General features: G+C 41.0%; 1 protein-coding gene across 1 annotated transcript in view; it reads left to right on the forward strand.

Annotated features, from left to right (window-relative positions):
• Positions 1 to 19,649, forward strand: part of LOC308522075 (titin-like) — a 308,401-nt gene that overhangs the window by 276,209 nt on the left and 12,543 nt on the right. Inside the window, 26 exon segments of the mRNA XM_081095258.1 lie at positions 40 to 342; positions 461 to 757; positions 2,475 to 2,762; positions 2,873 to 3,172; positions 3,442 to 3,744; positions 3,841 to 4,146; positions 4,256 to 6,022; positions 6,399 to 6,692; positions 7,646 to 7,933; positions 8,051 to 8,350; positions 8,462 to 10,528; positions 10,630 to 10,932; positions 11,045 to 11,350; positions 11,445 to 11,735; positions 11,831 to 12,127; positions 12,256 to 12,561; positions 13,435 to 13,740; positions 13,823 to 14,104; positions 14,286 to 14,879; positions 15,004 to 15,291; positions 15,397 to 15,696; positions 16,177 to 16,479; positions 17,044 to 17,346; positions 17,456 to 18,040; positions 18,168 to 18,473; positions 18,590 to 18,889. Coding sequence (XP_080951384.1) covers positions 40 to 342; positions 461 to 757; positions 2,475 to 2,762; positions 2,873 to 3,172; positions 3,442 to 3,744; positions 3,841 to 4,146; positions 4,256 to 6,022; positions 6,399 to 6,692; positions 7,646 to 7,933; positions 8,051 to 8,350; positions 8,462 to 10,528; positions 10,630 to 10,932; positions 11,045 to 11,350; positions 11,445 to 11,735; positions 11,831 to 12,127; positions 12,256 to 12,561; positions 13,435 to 13,740; positions 13,823 to 14,104; positions 14,286 to 14,879; positions 15,004 to 15,291; positions 15,397 to 15,696; positions 16,177 to 16,479; positions 17,044 to 17,346; positions 17,456 to 18,040; positions 18,168 to 18,473; positions 18,590 to 18,889 — 11,583 coding nt within the window.

Consider the following 19,649-nt stretch of genomic DNA (forward strand, 5'->3'; position numbering starts at 1 on the left):
AATTCCTATATTAACTTACGGCATGTATCTCTTTTGTAGCAACACCTGGACCACCATCTACACCATGGATCAATAATGTTACTCGAGAAAGCATCACCGTGGGCTGGCATGAACCAGTGTCCAATGGAGGCAATGCAGTTATAGGCTATCACCTGGAAATGAAAGACAGAAACAGTATTTTATGGCAAAAAGTCAACAAAATGGTCATCCGCACAACTCACTTCAAAGTCACAACGATCAGTGCTGGACTTATTTATGAATTCAGAGTGTATGCAGAAAACGCTGCTGGTATTGGAAAACCAAGCCACCCGTCTGAGCCAGTCCTAGCCATAGATGCCTGTGGTATGTTATTTGATAAGAAAGATGCTTCTGATAACTAAAAATGCAAATCTTGTTTCTGCAAAGCAAAATAATGTTGGCATAGTGCTTGCTGCTGATCTGCTTTCTCTTGTTACCACAGAACCACCAAGAAATATCCGTATCACTGATATTTCAAAGAATTCTGTCAACCTTTCATGGCAACCACCAGCTTTCGATGGAGGAAGCAAGATTACAGGCTATATTGTTGAAAGACGAGATCTTCCGGATGGCAGGTGGACCAAAGCCAGCTTCACCAATGTCATTGAGACTCAATTCACTGTCTCTGGCTTGACTCAGAATTCGCAGTATGAATTCCGTGTCTTTGCTAGAAATGCTGTTGGTTCCATCAGCAATCCGTCCGAGGTGGTGGGCCCCGTTACATGCATCGATACTTATGGTAAGCATTTTCAGCACTTTGAATCCCAACAGCAGTTAACTCAATAGTTACCCTTAATCCATTTGGTCTTAATCTATAGAATAATTTTTAGTATACACTTTAGTTTGATTTTTAGAAGACATTAGCTGGCAGTCTTAGGAAGAACCGGCTGGGAGTCTAAGGAAAATTCCTTAAGCTCCCCAGGCCTCTTGACTTAATTGTAAAACAGGAGATTTGGACTACAGAATATCTAAAGGCCTTTCCAACTTCAACCTTTTATGATTCTTTGGCTGTATGAGTTGGTGCTTTCACTCTTCTTTTTAAAAACATCAGACTCAATAATGAAGACCATGGCTGAGTACCCAGAAAATATTCTTCTTAAATAAGTGAAAAACTAAACAGAGGTGTTCACGGTAGTATTAGCAGCAACTAATATTTGGCTACTTTCCATGAATGCTCCCCCTTAGTTCTAACAGCCCTAAGATTAGCCCAATTTACAGAAAAGAAACTGAGGTTTCAAGTGCTTATGTAACTTCTCCAAAATCAAACAGCTCATTAGTGATAGAGTGGGAATTCAAACAAACTCCTGAACTCTCTGTACATTGTTGTCAGTCCAAAATATACATACATGACCATTCTGGAAAATAAGTAGTATGTTCAACTCAACAGTGGTTTAAAACTGAAAATTTCATTAGAGTTAGGCATCCTGTGATAGTTTTTCTAAGTTTCCCATTTTCAAGGAGGAGCATCTATAGTGTCCACTCTCATCCTCATGCTGAGAATCCCAGAGCTGCTCTTTATGAGTCAGGCTTTGTGGACACTGAATCAGTACTTGTGAGACCAAGAAGCAGGTCAGATTTAGTTCTATTTCTCTAAACTTCTGTCTATGGCCATACCACCCTGAACGTGTCCAAACTCATCTGACGTCGGAAGCTAAGCAGGGTCGGGCCTGGTTAGTATTGCACTAGCTTGTGTGATTCAGTTGTTTGGAATGTCCTCCTGTACACCAAAAGGTTGTAGGTTAGCTTCCTGGTCAGGGCACATACCCTTGTTTCAGGTTCAATCCCTGACAAGGTATTGAAGGCAAGGTAACCAATTGATCCAATCAATGTTTCTCTCTCACATCAATATTTCTCTCTCTCTCCCTCTGCTCCCTCCCTCCCACTTCCCTCCTGCTTCTAAAATCAATTTAAAAAATAATAAAGGTGGATGGAAAAATTCTAAGAAGCATAGCAGAAAATCTATCCAGTGAAGCATGTAGCTCTTTGAGTAGAGAATTCAGACTTCAAGGGTCTGACATGAACCACCCACACCAATAAACTGAAAAGGGAAAATAAAAAGGATAGGAGGTAGTTAAAGAAAGAGAAAAGAGAACCTAGCATGAAAGAAAATGGATAATGCTTATCCTTCAATGATGTTCTCACTAGCATATCTCATTTCAACACTGGAATCAAACACCTAATAGATTTTTAAATATATTTCAAAGGCATTTAAGTCCCTGTGCAATTAATGTAGTGTCATTGGGGTACAGAACTTACTCTCAATCTTTCTTACCCACTTGGGATAGAAGAGGAGCTTGTAACATTTGAATGTTTAAAATAATGGCTAACTAGGATTAGAACTACTATGTGTGTCCATATATTTTTAAATAAAGGCCAATGGCTCACTTTAAAGTTATTACAATTATTTTTTTCATCTTTTTGACCTTTTAAATATTTATCATCTGTTTTTCCTGCAGGTGGACCTGTAATTGATTTACCTCTAGAATATACAGAAGTTGTCAAATACAGAGCAGGTACATCTGTGAAGCTCAGAGCTGGCATTTCTGGCAAACCTGAGCCGACAATTGAGTGGTATAAAGATGATAAAGAATTACAAACCAATGCACTGGTGTGTGTCGAAAATACCACTGACCTTGCGTCTATACTCATCAAAGATGCAAGTCGCCTTAATAGTGGAAGCTATGAATTAAAACTAAGGAATGCCATGGGCTCAGCCTCAGCCACCATCAGAGTACAGATCCTTGGTAGGTACTGAATAAAGGCCAACATCATATTTTGTTGGCCTGAAACTTAGTAATTTTAAGTAATAGCCTTTTAAAATGACTAACGTACTGTTTTGTTCTTCCATTGACAGACAAACCAGGACCACCAGGTGGACCAATTGAATTTAAGACTGTCACTGCTGAAAAGATGACCCTTCTCTGGCGGCCTCCAGAGGATGACGGTGGTGCCAAAATCACTCACTACATCGTGGAAAAGCGTGAAACAAGCCGCGTTGTGTGGTCTATGGTGTCTGAAAATCTCGAAGAGTGCATCATTACAACCACCAAAATTATCAAAGGAAATGAATACATCTTCCGGGTTCGAGCCGTGAACAAATACGGAATTGGTGATCCACTGGAATCTGATCCAGTGGTAGCAAAGAATGCATTTGGTGAGACATGATTTCATTAGAAAACTGAAATCCAATACTTAAAAGTATTCTAAAACTAAATATAAGCTAATCTGCTAGCTTGTAAATGCTTTCTTAGAATGACTTTGATTTTCTTTTGTATTATATCTCTTCTTATAATCATCCTCTTCACAAGGTGGAAAATATAACAAATGAAGCTAATATTCTTGGATAAGATTTGAAGATTGAAAAGTAGAATTTGTCATTAATGTCAATCCTTTGAGCTCATTTTCCTTTTCCTTTCTAAATAGTTACACCAGGGCCTCCAAGCATACCAGAGGTGACAAAGATAACCAAGAATGCAATGACTGTTGTCTGGAACAGACCAGTTGCAGATGGCGGGAATGAAATAAGTGGCTATTTCCTTGAGAAACGAGACAAGAAGAGTCTAGGATGGTTCAAAGTCCTAAAGGAGACTATCCGTGACACCAGACAGAAAGTGACAGGACTCACGGAAAACAGTGACTATCAATACCGAGTTTGTGCTGTAAACGCTGCTGGACAGGGTCCATTTTCGGAACCATCTGACTTCTACAAAGCTGCTGATCCTGTCGGTAAGTGCTCATAAATGCAGCATCTTCATCCATGTCTTTTTTGATGTCACTGAATTGTACATGATTATGTAACTACTATGTGAATGGCAATTCCAGATCCTCCAGGCCCACCAGCTAAGATAAGAATTTCAGATACAACTAAATCATCCATCACTCTTGCCTGGAGTAAACCTGTCTATGATGGGGGCAGTGCTGTTACTGGCTATGTTGTCGAGATGAGACAAGGAGAGGAAGAGGAATGGACTATTGTCTCTACCAAAGAAGAAGTCAGAACTACAGAATATGTGGTATCTAACCTGAAACCTGGAGTCAATTACTACTTCCAGGTGTCTGCTGTAAACTGTGCTGGGCAAGGAGAACCTATAGTAATGACTGAACCTGCACAAGCTAAAGATATACTTGGTATGTTCCTACTGGTATCATTGCATTTTTATTTTTTTTATTAGAGTATCTTCAGTAAATCATTTTCTTGCTTTAAAATTCATTGTATATGTCCATTTTATGTCTACAGAGGAACCAGAGATCAACCTAGATGTGGCTTTCAGAACCTCTATCATCGCCAAAGCGGGTGAAGATGTACAAGTATTTATTCCCTTTAAAGGCAGACCTCCACCTACTGTAACATGGAGAAAAGATGAGAAGAATCTTGGCAGTGATGTCAGATACAGCATTCAAAACACTGATTCATCTTCATTACTCATTATTCCTCAAGTGACTCGCAATGATACAGGAAAATATATTCTCACAATAGAAAATGGAGTTGGTGAACCCAAGTCTTCAACTGTGAGTGTCAAAGTGCTTGATACACCAGCCGCCTGCCAGAAACTACATATTAAACATGTTTCTCAAGGCACAGTCACTCTGTTCTGGGATCCTCCTCTCATTGATGGAGGATCGCCCATAATTAATTATGTCATTCAAAAGAGAGACGCCACCAAGAGAACATGGTCTGCAGTAACAAACAAATGTTCTAGTACATCCTTAAAGGTAACAGATTTGTCGGAGAAAACACCATTCTTCTTCAGAGTTCTTGCGGAAAATGAAATTGGAATTGGGGAACCCTGTGAAACCACAGAGCCAGTGAAGGCTGCTGAAGTACCAGCTCCTATACGTGATCTCTCAGTGAAAGATTCATCAAAGACATCTGTTACCCTGAGCTGGACCAAGCCTGACTTTGATGGTGGTAGTGTCATCACAGACTATGTTGTGGAAAGGAAAAGTAGTACAGAACAAACATGGTCACATGCTGGCATTAGTAAGACATGTGAAATTGAGGTTGGCCAACTTAAGGAACATTCAGTCCTGGAATTCAGAGTGTCTGCCAGAAATGAGAAAGGACTGAGTGATTCTGTCAGTATTGGGCCGATTACAGTGAAAGAACTTGTAATTACACCTGAAGTTGACCTGTCAGATATCCCTGGAGCACAAGTCACTGTGAGAATTGGGCATAACGTGCACCTCGAATTACCTTATAAAGGAAAACCCAAACCATCTATCAGTTGGATGAAAGACGGTTTGCCATTGAAAGAAAGTGAAAATGTCCGTTTCAGTAAAACTGAAAACAAAATTACTTTCAATATTAAGAATGCCAAAAAGGAGAATGGAGGGAAATACACAATTATTCTTGATAACGCGGTTTGTAGAAACTCATTTCCCATCACTGTCATCACACTTGGCCCACCATCAAAGCCAAAAGGGCCCATTAAATTTGATGAAATCAAAGCTGACAGTGTCATCATGTCATGGGATGTGCCCGAAGATGATGGAGGAGGAGAAATTACTTGTTACAGCATTGAGAAGCGAGAAGCTTCACAAACTAATTGGAAGATGGTGTGCTCAAGTGTTGCCAGGACGACTTTCAAAGTTCCTAATTTAGTCAAAGATTCTGAATACCAATTTAGAGTGAGGGCAGAAAACAGGTACGGAGTCAGCCAGCCACTTGTCTCTACCATTATTGTGGCAAAACACCAGTTCAGGATTCCTGGCCCCCCAGGAAAGCCAGTTATATACAATGTGACTTCTGATGGCATGTCACTAACTTGGGATGCTCCAGTTTATAATGGTGGTTCAGAAGTTACTGGATTCCATGTTGAAAAGAAAGAAAGAAATAGCATCCTCTGGCAAAGAGTGAATACATCACCAATATCTGGAAGAGAGTATAGAGCTACAGGACTAATAGAAGGCCTGGATTACCAGTTCCGTGTATTTGCTGAAAATTCTGCCGGCTTAAGCTCACCTAGTGACCCAAGCAAATTTACCTTAGCTGTTTCCCCAGTAGGTAAGTGATTGAATTTTATTCAAATATATTTAATTCGGCAACTGAATGTGTTGGTAACAAATAAATCAAACACTGCTTTTCTTCCACGTATCACCTCACCTTCTCTCATATATATCTATATAGATATATAGATATATCTATATAGATAGATATATGTATATTATCACTAAAGAACTGGTCAAGTAAAGAAAGAGGGATAATATCAAATCAGTCTGATAAAGTACTTTAAAGTTCTTTTTAAAGATTACAATACAAAAAATTGAAATTAATGGCTAAAATGAGCTTGTGAGATTTGTTCATTTTATTGTTCCTCCATTGATGATTAAGAGTTGATTACAGAAATAATGATGCATTTAATTTCCATATAATATTTTAGACCCACCTGGCACTCCTGACTACATTGACGTCACCCGAGAAACCATCACACTTAAATGGAACCCACCGTTGCGTGATGGAGGCAGTAAGATTGTGGCCTACAGCATTGAGAGACGGCAAGGGAGTGATCGTTGGGTTAGATGCAACTTTACTGATGTCTGCGAATGTCAGTACACAGTCACAGGACTGAGTCCTGGGGATCGATATGAATTCAGAATAATTGCAAGAAATGCCGTTGGAACTATAAGTCCTCCTTCACAGTCTTCTGGCTTTATCATGACAAGAGATGAAAATGGTAAGCATTTACAACTGATTTCCAATAAGGCTAAGAGCATTCACATTTTTAAAAAATACTTTTTGTTCCTTGGTCTATAAAATGGGAACAGGAACATCATTTCATACAGATTATCCAAGGTTGTTATGTGATGAATTAGATTGTCTACCTTTCAAATGAAGAAAAGAAAAAAAAATGTAATTGGTATCTATTCTTTTTACCATGTCTATTATTTCACTCCATTCCCATATAAATAGCATACAAGTGGAACTGCATTTTTAGCTTTGTAATTTCAGTCTTTTATAATAAATTTAAAAAGCTCTCAAGAATAACTGGCCATCTTTACTGAAGTTACTAGAATACAGCATACATCAGTAGCACAGTCATCAGCTTGCCTGAGTGCAGCCAACAGCCTCGTACAGGAACTCATTTGAATATGCAGCAGTACTAGGAAGTAAATGATCTGTAAATGTTTTGCTTCTCTTTTTATAAGTCTCAATGTGAGATTAATAACATGACAAACATAACAAAGGAAATAACCATGCAAACGTCTAACTCCATAGTCTACATTCTCAATTATCAATCCTACTTTCAGAATAGCCTTTGGTAATACAGAATGAGTATTACTAGTAACCCTTCCAGGCTTTATGATATGATGCTAATGAAAAACAATGTTGCATTGATCAGACAGTCAAACCTCAGAGGAAAGGTAGGGGAGGGTGGAAGTGAGGGGGAGAGATCAACCAAAGGACTTGTATGCACGCATATAAGCCTAACCAGTGGACACAGACACCAAGGGGGTGAGGGCATGAGTGGGGAGGCCGGGGGCAATGGGGGGAAAAGGACATATATGTAATACCTTAATCAATAAAGAAAAAGAGAAAAATTTTTTAAAAATTTTTTTAAGAAAAACAATGTTAATTTATATCATTATTAAGCCAAATTAATACATATTATTTCTATTTCTTTTTTAGTTCCACCAACGGTAGAGTTTGGCCCTGAGTACTTTGATGGTCTCGTTATTAAAGCTGGAGAGAGTCTTAGAATTAAAGCTTTGGTGCAAGGACGACCAGTACCTCGAGTAACTTGGTTCAAAGATGAAGTAGAAATTGAAAAGAGGATGAATATGGAAATAACCGATGTCCTTGGATCCACCAGCCTCTTTGTTAGAGATGCTACTCGCGACCATCGTGGTGTATATAAAGTGGAAGCCAAAAATGTATCTGGCTCTGCAAAAGCAGAAATTACAGTGAAAGTACAAGGTACTTCTAAAATAGCTTCTTAATCTTAACATTTTCAGGACTTGGATTAGAGGCAGGCCTGATTGCATTTGAATGGACAAGGAAAAAGGAACTAACTGTGGAACCTTTTTCTTACAGATACACCAGGAAAAGTAGTTGGGCCAATACGATTCACCAATATTACTGGCGAGAAGATGACCCTGTGGTGGGATGCTCCTCTCAATGATGGCTGTGCTCCTGTAACTCACTACATCGTTGAAAAACGGGAAACCAGCAGACTTGCTTGGGCACTGATTGAAGATAAATGTGAAGCCCACAGCTATACCGCCATTAAACTAATAAATGGCAATGAATACCAATTCCGTGTTTCTGCAGTTAACAAGTTTGGTGTTGGCAGACCACTTGATTCTGACCCAGTGGTTGCTCAAATACAATACAGTAAGTGTCCATTTTTATGAAGTGGTAATGTATCATAAGATTAGCTTCCACGCAAACATGCCTAACTGGTTTATTTACTCATTCATTCATTTCTCTGTTCTCCTTTTATAGCTGTTCCTGATGCCCCGGGCACTCCAGAACCAAGTAACGTAACAGGCAATAGCATTACCATGACATGGGCAAGGCCAGAATCAGATGGTGGCAATGAAATTCAACAGTATATCCTTGAAAGGAGAGAGAAGAAAAGCACAAGATGGGTAAAAGTGATCAGCAAACGACCAATCTCTGAGACAAGATTCAAAGTCACTGGTCTAGTAGAAGGCAATGAGTATGAATTCCGTGTCATGGCTGAAAATGCTGCAGGAATAGGACCTGCCAGTGATATCTCAAGACTAATCAAATGTAGAGAACCAGTCAGCCCACCAGGTGCTCCCACTGTGGTCAAAGTGACAGACACATCAAAGACAACTGTGAGCTTAGAATGGTCTAAGCCAGTGTTTGATGGAGGCATGGAAATAATTGGGTATATTATTGAAATGTGCAAAGCTGGCTTAGAAGACTGGCACAAGGTAAATGTAGAGGCATGTGTGAAAACAAGATACACAGTCACAGATCTAGAAGCAGGTGAAGAATACAAATTCCGGGTTAGTGCTATCAATGGTGCTGGAAGAGGAGACAGCTGTGAAGTGACTGGCACAATTAAAGCCGTTGATCGGTTAACCGCTCCTGAGTTAGATATTGACGCAAACTTCAAGCAGACTCATGTTGTTAGAGCTGGGGCCAGTATCCGCCTCTTCATTGCCTACCAGGGTAGACCAGCTCCTACAGCTGTGTGGAGCAAACCCGACTCTAACCTTAGCATTCGGGCTGATATCCATATAACAGACTCCTTCACCACCCTCACCGTGGAAAACTGCAACAGAAATGACGCAGGGAAATACACCCTTACCGTGGAAAACAGCAGTGGTAGTAAATCAGTCACATTCACCGTCAAGGTGCTAGACACTCCAGGGCCACCTGGCCCGATTACCTTCAAGGATGTGACCCGGGGGTCTGTTACACTGATGTGGGATGCCCCTCTCCTTGATGGTGGTGCCCGAATCCATCACTACGTGGTAGAGAAACGAGAAGCAAGTCGCCGTAGCTGGCAGATTATCAGTGAAAAATGCACTCGTCAAATCCTCAAGGTTAATGACCTGGCAGAAGGCGTTCCCTACTATTTCCGTGTTTCTGCAGAAAATGAGTATGGCATTGGTGAACCCTATGAAATGCCAGAACCAATTATGGCCACAGAACAGCCTGCTCCACCTAAGAGACTTGATATCGTTGACACAAGCAAATCCTCTGCCGTCTTAGCTTGGCTGAAACCAGACCATGATGGAGGCAGCCGAATCACTGGCTACCTGCTCGAAATGAGACAAAAGGGCTCTGACTTCTGGGTTGAAGCTGGTCACACCAAGCTGCTGACCTTCACCGTTGAACAACTGGTTGAGAACACTGAATATGAATTCCGTGTGAAGGCCAAGAATGACGCTGGCTACAGTGAACCCAGGGAAGCCTTCTCTTCGGTCATTATCAAAGAGCCTCAAATTGAGCCCACTGCAGACCTTACTGGAATTACCAATCAGCTCATAACTTGCAAAGCAGGAAGCACATTTACCATTGATGTGCCAATCAGTGGTCGTCCCACCCCCAAAGTAACATGGAAGCTGGAAGAGATGAGACTTAAGGAGACAGAGCGGATGAGTATAACAACAACAAAAGACAGAACCACCTTATCTGTAAAAGAAAGCATGAGAGGTGACTCTGGAAGATACTTCTTGACCCTGGAAAATACAGCTGGTGTTAAAACATTTACCATCACAGTTGTGGTCATTGGAAGGCCAGGTCCAGTAACCGGCCCCATCGAAGTCTCATCTATCTCATCCGAATCATGTGTCCTTTCATGGGCTGAACCTAAAGATGATGGAGGCAGCGAGATTACTAATTACATAGTTGAGAAGCGTGAGTCAGGTACAACAGCTTGGCAGCTTATCAATTCCAGTGTCAAGCGCACTCAGATTAAAGTCACTCATCTCACAAAATACATGGAATATTCATTCCGTGTCAGTTCAGAGAACCGATTTGGTGTCAGCAAGCCTCTAGAATCAGCACCAATAATTGCTGAGCATCCATTCGGTAAGAAAAACAAAAATCATATTTCACCATCTTTAGTATTAAATATTTCCCCTGAATTTTATAAAATTGTATTCATATTTAATACCTTTGCTTATATTTAGTTCCACCAAGCGCTCCTACCAGACCTGAAGTCTACCACGTGTCAGCCAATGCCATGTCTATTCGTTGGGAAGAACCCTATCATGATGGTGGCAGTAAAATCATTGGCTACTGGGTTGAGAAGAAAGAGCGTAACACCATTCTGTGGGTGAAAGAAAACAAAGTGCCATGCTTAGAGTGCAACTACAAAGTGACCAGTTTGGTAGAAGGACTGGAATATCAGTTCAGAACATATGCACTCAATGCTGCAGGTGTGAGCAAAGCCAGCGAAGCTTCAAGACCTGTAATGGCTCAGAACCCAGTTGGTATGTGTCACAATTTAAGGGTACATTTGTTTATGTTTATTATCATTATGATCAGTGGTACTAGTAGGATTCAGGACTGCATTTTTAAACTTTATTTCTGTATCCCTTCCAGATGCACCAGGAAGACCAGAAGTGACAGATGTCACAAGATCAACAGTGTCACTGATTTGGTCAGCCCCAATATATGACGGAGGCAGCAAGGTTGTGGGCTACATCATAGAGCGTAAGCCAGTCAGTGAAGTTGGAGATGGTCGCTGGCTGAAGTGCAACTATACCATTGTCTCTGATAATTTCTTCACTGTGACCGCTCTCAGTGAAGGAGACACTTATGAATTCCGTGTGTTGGCCAAGAATGCAGCAGGCGTCATTAGCAAAGGATCAGAATCTACAGGCCCCGTCACTTGCCGAGATGAATATGGTAAAAAATACTCAATGTTCTCCTTTTAAATTATCACAATGTATGTGTAAATAAACTGTCATATATTCATTTACATCTGCTTTGTCCATGACAGCTCCACCCAAGGCTGAACTGGATGCCAGGTTACAGGGTGATCTGGTTACCATCAGAGCAGGCTCAGATCTTGTTCTTGATGCTGCAGTTGGTGGCAAACCTGAACCCAAAATCATCTGGACCAAAGGGGACAAGGAACTAGATCTCTGTGAAAAAGTCTCTTTGCAGTATACTGGCAAACGAGCAACTGCTGTAATCAAGTTCTGTGACAGAAGTGACAGTGGAAAATACACCTTAACAGTGAAGAATGCTGGTGGGACCAAGGCGGTGTCTGTCTTGGTCAAAGTTCTTGGTAAGCGTGTCAGATGTTCTTTTATTTTTATAGCATTTTCAACGGTGAGCAGAAGGAAAGATCTTCACCACTGTTTGTCATTACACCTGTTTCAGATACCCCTGGCCCATGTGGAAATCTCACCGTCAGCAGAGTGACGGAGGAGAAGTGCACGTTAGCCTGGAGCCTTCCTCAGGAGGATGGAGGAGCAGCAATAACTCACTACATTGTGGAAAGGCGCGAGACCAGCAGGCTCAACTGGGTGATTGTTGAGGGCGAATGCCCAACCCTATCCTATGTGGTTACCAGACTCATCAAGAACAATGAATACATATTCCGAGTGCGGGCAGTAAACAAATACGGCCCTGGTGTGCCTGCTGAAACACAGCCAATTGTAGCCAGAAACTCATTCAGTGAGTATTAACACTTTTCAGCAACTTGGTAGTTGAAATGTAATGGGCTCATGGGGAAAGGAGAACAGTCTTATCAATGGTGACTTACTGCAATTCTGATTATCCTATTTTCATAAAAATGTAAACAGCTATTCCATCGCAACCTGGCATGCCTGAAGAAGTTGGGGCTGGCAAAGAGCATATCATTATTCAGTGGCTAAAACCTGAATCTGATGGTGGCAATGAGATCAGCAACTACCTAGTGGACAAACGTGAGAAGAAGAGCTTGCGCTGGACACGTGTCAACAAAGACTATGTGGTGTATGATACCAGACTGAAGGTGACCGGCCTGATGGAAGGTTGTGCTTACCAGTTCCGGGTGACGGCAGTGAATGCTGCTGGCAACAGTGAACCCAGCGAGGCTTCCAACTTCATCTCCTGCAGAGAGCCATCATGTGAGTTCCAAGAATCATACTACATAAACCTAATGCCTACCAAAACCGTATTATAAATAATTTTCCAAAATGCCACTTCCAAGAACTTGCAGAATTTGTGAATGGTCTACAAAAGCATATGCTTATTAGAAGGGTTTTAAATATAGTCTAAATCAGAAAACAAATTAATTATTACTTCTGTTAAGTTAGCAATAGTTGAAAATTGTTGCAGTGTTTTCCAGTCTATGAAAAAAAGTATATTACAAGGATGTATTTTATAAATCTTCTAACGAATTGAGAAAATGCATTGTAGTGATAACAGCTACTGACAAGAAAGAAGACAACGTCTCTTTTAAGCAGAGGCTTAGCACAACATGGTTTCAGGTACTTTAATAAGTGCCCAACAAAATCATTGTCACAAGAACTTCAAAAGGAAGTAGCAAATCCCTGTGTAGAGTTAGAGCCCAAGAACTAAGGAATAAATCATTGGGGCTGAATGGGGGATGTAGAAGAAACTGATTCCTGTATTCATTGTCACCTGTAGAGGAGACAAATGATATTAACCCTGTGAAAGCTGAGCAACTAAAAGGAAGTCCCTGAGAATGGATACTCTAAACAGTGAGCCTAGCTAGAACACAGCATAGCAAGCCAAAGTAGCAGGAAAGAAACATCTACCTTTCCAAAGAAGTCAATTATTAAAAATAATAATAATAATAGTGATAATATAGCTGGCAGTGCTTTCCTATAATATCAGAAAAGGCCAGTTACAAAAATTATCTTGGTGGGTGTGGACAACAAAAAATAATGCCTTTGTGACTCTTGAAAACCAAAAATACAAATCTCAAAGCTTTCTTATTTATATAACATCTGCATCCCTCTTTTAAAATCCTATAGATACCCCTGGACCACCTTCTGCTCCAAGAGTTGTAGATACCACCAAGCACAGCATTAGTTTGGCATGGACCAAGCCCATGTACAATGGCGGCGCTGACATCATAGGATACGTCCTTGAGATGCAAGAGAAAGACACAGAGCAGTGGTACCGTGTGCATACCAATGCCACAATAAGAAATACTGAATTCACGGTGGTGGACCTTAAAATGGGCCAGAAATACTCCTTCAGAGTTGCTGCTGTGAATGTGAAGGGTATGAGTGAATACAGCGAGTCAATTGCCGAAATTGAGCCTGTGGAAAGACTAGGTATTTATCATAAACTTTAGCTGCATTATTTTCTCATCACATCTGTTCATGACATAATTAAGTTTTGACTTTTATTTTCCAGAAATACCAGATCTTGAGCTTGCAGACGATTTAAAGAAGACTGTGACCATCAGAGCTGGGGCCTCATTACGCCTGATGGTGTCTGTATCTGGAAGACCACCTCCTGTCATAACATGGAGCAAGAAGGGCATTGACCTTGCAAACCGGGCAATTATTGACACCACTGACAGCTACTCTTTACTTATCGTGGATAAAGTTAACCGGTATGATGCTGGAAAATACACCATTGAAGCCGAAAATCAATCTGGCAAAAAATCAGCAACTGTCCTTGTTAAAGTATATGGTAAGTATTTGTCTGAAAATTGATGATGTTGTGAGTAGAGTCTCTAAAAAGATACATCTTGACCTATGATTGGTCACCTCTCTAGAGAGAAACTATGTTAAGTATATTTTCTGGCAAAAAAAGAAAATCTATCAACCAATCGGGCAAATAAGAATTATGGATCTTTCATTCTACTTTTTAGATACTCCCGGTCCCTGTCCTTCAGTGACAGTGAAGGAAGTATCAAGAGATTCTGTGACCATTACTTGGGAAATCCCCACAATTGATGGTGGAGCTCCAGTCAACAACTACATTATCGAGAAGCGTGAAGCTGCCATGAGAGCATTCAAAACAGTAACTACCAAATGCAGCAAGACAGCTTACCGAATTTCTGGACTTATAGAAGGAATCATGTACTATTTCAGAGTGTTGCCAGAAAATATTTATGGCATTGGAGAGCCTTGTGAAACATCTGATGCAGTGCTGGTCTCAGAAGTGCCTTTGGTGCCTACAAAACTGGAAGTGGTCGATGTCACCAAGTCAACTGTTACCCTTGCCTGGGAAAAACCACTCTATGATGGTGGTAGCCGACTCACTGGATATGTTCTTGAGGCCTCCAAAGCTGGCACTGACAGATGGATGAAGGTTGTTACATTAAAACCCACAGTCCTAGAGCACACTGTTGTTTCCCTAAATGAAGGTGAACAGTTCTTATTTAGAGTAAGGGCCCAAAATGAGAAAGGTGTGTCAGAACCAAGAGAGATCATCACACCCGTGACTATACAAGACCTCAGAGGTATGTACCCACTTGCCAAAAATAGCAATAATAGTAAAGTAAAACAAAGAAAACATTCAGAAATCATGACACTGTGTCCTTAGAAAGAATGCTTAAGAATAAATGCCTCATTTCTTTCTCATAGTGTTGCCAACAATTGATCTCTCTACGATGCCTCAAAAGACCATCCATGTCCCAGCTGGCAGACCAGTAGAGCTGGTGATACCTATCGCTGGTCGTCCACCTCCTGCTGCTTCATGGTTCTTCGCTGGTTCTAAACTAAAAGAATCAGAGCGTATCACAGTTGAAACTCAGACAAGAGTAGCAAAATTAACCATCCGTGAGACCACTATCAGAGATACGGGAGAATATACACTTGAATTGAAAAATGTAACTGGAACTACTTCAGAGACCATTAAAGTTATCATCCTTGGTAAGGACATGTAACAAAGACACATGCAAACTGTTGCTGACATTCAGTCACCCAGTTTTGATTTGAAGTGAAAATTAATTCCCTGGATTTCTTTTTCTTTCATAGACAAGCCTGGTCCACCAACTGGGCCTATCAAGGTTGATGAAATTGAGGATACTTCAGTTACCATTTCCTGGGAAGCACCTGAATTGGATGGCGGTGCTCCATTGAGTGGTTATGTGGTAGAACAACGTGATGCCCACCGTCCAGGATGGCTGCCAGTGTCTGAATCAGTGACTAGAACGACATTTAAGTTCACCAGACTCACTGAAGGAAACGAGTATGTGTTCCGTGTGGCCGCAACCAACCGCTTCGGGATTGGCTCTTACTTGCAGTCGGAGATCATAGAATGTCGCAGCAGCATCAGTAAGTCCTTGGACCCTTCCTCCATTCTCCCCTCCTCTGATTCTGAATGTTAACAAAAAGGAATCTGTTTTTAATGTGTCCTAATGTGAGTAAAATTAGGTCACAAAATTAACCCAGGGTCGTCCTAAGGTTTCTAACCCCCCTTTTCTTGGAGGTTTTCAACGTGGTTAGATTTTTGTTTTAATGAAAGAAAGGAGGAAAGAGGGATAAGTGGAAGAGAGGGAGGGAAGAAAGGAAGGACAGGCTGGTTCTGGTAAAGTGGGAGAAAGAATGCATGCTCAATAAATGTTTATAAAATATAAGAAAATGAGGAACAGCAAGAAAAGTAAAAAAAAAAAAAAAAAGAAAAGAAAAAGAAAAGATTGGAAAAAGAGCCACAGGAGTCTTATACACCATTTAAAAAGGTAACACACTGGTACAAATATATGAGTCTTTAATTTATTCATATTGCCAATATCGTGTCACCTATTCTTGCTACAGGTATTCCTGGACCTCCAGAAACATTAGAGATATTTGATGTCTCCCGTGACGGCATGACACTCACTTGGTACCCACCAGAAGACGATGGTGGCTCCCAAGTGACCGGATACATTGTGGAGCGCAAAGAAGTGAGAGCAGAACGATGGGTCCGTGTAAATAAAGTACCAGTGACGATGACGCGGTACCGTTCCACTGGCCTTATTGAAGGCTTGGAATATGAACACCGTGTCACGGCCATTAATGTGAGAGGGACTGGAAAACCGGGTCGTCCTTCTAAACCCATCGTTGCCATGGATCCAATTGGTAATACATTTTGTATAATTCACGTTTACTGTGGTATAATTGGTGTAGTAAAATTCACCCTTCTGAAATGTATAAGTCTGTTAAGTTTTGAAAACTATACTGTTGTAGGACCACCATCACAATCAAAATGCAGAACATTACCATCAGCTCAAAAAACTTGCTTGCATCCCTTTGTCGTCAATCCCCTCCCTACTCTCGCCCCTAGGAGCTTTTGTCAAATAACTTTTATAGTCTTCTCTTGAGCCTATTTTCCCCTCTTTAAAATGGGACTCCAGGTAAAAATTTTAAGCAAGTTAATATTTCTGAAAGCACTTTAAAAAACTGATGATAAATTTGAGATAGGAATAGTAATTGTAAATAAAGCATATTTAAGACAAAGGAAAAAACAAGTGCTTTTAGTATTTTTTACCTTATAAAATGAATGAAATTTTTACAAAACAAAAAATATTATAATGCTAATAGTCCATGTTTCCACACTCAGTGGATTTGTTAGGTGGCACAGTTGATTTTCAACTTTCAGCAACTTTAACAAGTTTGTTGTTGTGATCTCATTCTTATTCCCAGCTCCTCCAGGAAAGCCACAAAACCCGAGAGTTACTGATACAACCAGGACGTCCGTTTCCCTGGCCTGGAGCCCTCCAGAAGATGAAGGCGGATCTAAAGTCACAGGCTACTTGATTGAAATGCAGAAAGTAGATCAACATGAATGGACCAAATGTAATACCACCCCAACCAAGATTCGGGAATATACTCTAACACACCTACCTCAGGGCGCTGAATACAGATTCCGTATCCTCGCTTGTAACGCTGGTGGACCTGGAGAGCCTGCTGAGGTACCAGGAACAGTCAAAATCACCGAAATGCTTGGTAAGACACACAATCACTTACTTTCTTCTATAATTGCCTTAAGACTTATTTCCCCTCCCCTCCCCACTCCTACACACAAATGATAATTGCAACCTACCTTTTTTTCCAGAACATCCTGATGTTGAACTTGATGAAAGATACCAGGAGGGTCTCTTTGTAAGACAAGGTGGAGTCATCAGACTTACCATTCCAATCAAAGGAAAACCATACCCAATATGTAAATGGACCAAAGAAGGCCAAGATATTAGTAAGCGTGCCATGATTGCAACCTCTGAAACACACACTGAGCTCGTCATCAAAGAAGCAGTCAGGGATGATTCTGGCTCGTACGACCTGGTTCTGGAAAACAAATGTGGCAAGAAGGCTGTTTACATCAAGGTCAAGGTGATAGGAATTCCTAACACTCCAGAAGGGCCACTTGAATATGATGACATACAAGCTCGCTCTGTAAGGGTCAGCTGGAGACCCCCTGCCGATGATGGTGGTGCCGACATCTTAGGCTACATCCTTGAGAGACGAGAAGTGCCTAAAGCCGCCTGGTATACCATTGATTCCAGAGTCCGAGGTACATCTCTGGTGGTAAAAGGCCTCAAAGAAAATGTGGAATACCATTTCCGTGTTTCAGCAGAAAACCAGTTTGGTATCAGCAAACCCTTAAAATCTGAGGAACCAGTCATACCAAAAACACCACTAAGTAAGTGCTCTTCCAACCACAACCTTGTGAAAATTCTTTCGGTACTCTTGTTTTGAAATGAAGCCATCAGCTGACGAGATTTGGCACTATACTCTAACACATATGTGTTTTCTACTTATATCCTTAGATCCTCCAGAGCCTCCAAGCAATCCTCCAGAAGTACTCGATGTGACCAAGAGTTCTGTCAGCCTGTCCTGGTCCCGGCCCAAAGACGATGGTGGTTCTCGAGTTACAGGCTACTACATCGAACGCAAGGAGACATCAACCGACAAGTGGGTCAGGCACAATAAGACTCAGATAACGACCACAATGTACACCCTGACGGGGCTCGTTCCTGATGCTGAATATCAGTTCCGAGTCATAGCACAGAATGATGTTGGCCTAAGTGAGACCAGCCCTGCTTCTGAACCAATTATTTGCAAAGATCCATTTGGTAAGGAGAGGTTTTTTTGAAGGGGTTAACATCAAAGGGGCAAGCCATCTTTGGGTTTTTTCTTTTATTTCAGCAGTATAGTTGATTCTCTTTTCAATTGTTTTAAACTATTTCAGATAAGCCAAGCCAACCTGGAGAACTTGAGATTCTTTCAATCTCCAGAGACAGTGTCACTCTGCAGTGGGAGAAACCTGAATGTGATGGTGGCAAAGACATCCTTGGATACTGGGTTGAATACCGACAATCTGGAGACAGTGCCTGGAAGAAGAGCAATAAGGACCGCATCAAGGACAGGCAATTCACAATAGGGGGTTTGCTGGAAGCTACTGAATATGAATTCAGGGTTTTTGCTGAGAATGAGACTGGGCTTAGCAGACCTCGAAGAACTGCTATGTCTGTAAAGACGAAACTAACATGTAAGTAGCCATTAGTTCTCTGCCTGTGATTTACAAACTAAGTAACATGTTAAGGCTAATTCTTCCTCTAAACTAAGTAGATCTCCAGAAAGCTTTATTGGGGAGCAAATGTATGGAAAGAATCACTCACTTTGGCATATGCACACACAGGGAGTAGTGGGTAGGTTCTATGGGAAGCCATTCCAAGTACAGTGGGGCCTTGACTTACGAGTGTCCCAACTAACGAGTTTTTTGAGATACCAGCTGTCTCTCGGCTGATTTTTTGCTTTGAGTTGACAGAGCAATTTGAGTTAATGAGCTCCTTAACGAGCTCCTTAACGAGCTCGGTCTCAGAACGAATTAAACTCGTAAGCCAAGGCCCCACTGTACATAACCCCAGTAGATGTAAGGTGCAGTGAACTAGAACAGGATCGCCCTTGAATGCAATGGGTTGTGTTTTTTTATAGTTCCTAACAAGACCTGAAGGATCAACAAATGTACCCAACTTCAGTCAACCTATGTAAGGGCAAAGATACTACAGATTTATAGAGAGAATTCCTATTTCCCCAAAACTCTATACGTCGTTAATGCCTCTCAATTATAAAGAGAAAAATCACTCTGCATAATAATGTCCTCACTGGATCCCTATTTTCCATATGACCCCAGGAAAATCACTGCAAAGAGTTTTTAAGCATTAGATGCATGTAAATCCTGGTGTCTAATAAAGTGTTAGTCAATAACAACACTTTAAATTCCTGATATACAAGGACAAAGGATTATA

The sequence above is a fragment of the Myotis nattereri genome (assembly GCF_964212035.1).
Source record: "Myotis nattereri genome assembly, chromosome: 7".
Lineage (NCBI taxonomy): Eukaryota > Metazoa > Chordata > Mammalia > Chiroptera > Vespertilionidae > Myotis > Myotis nattereri.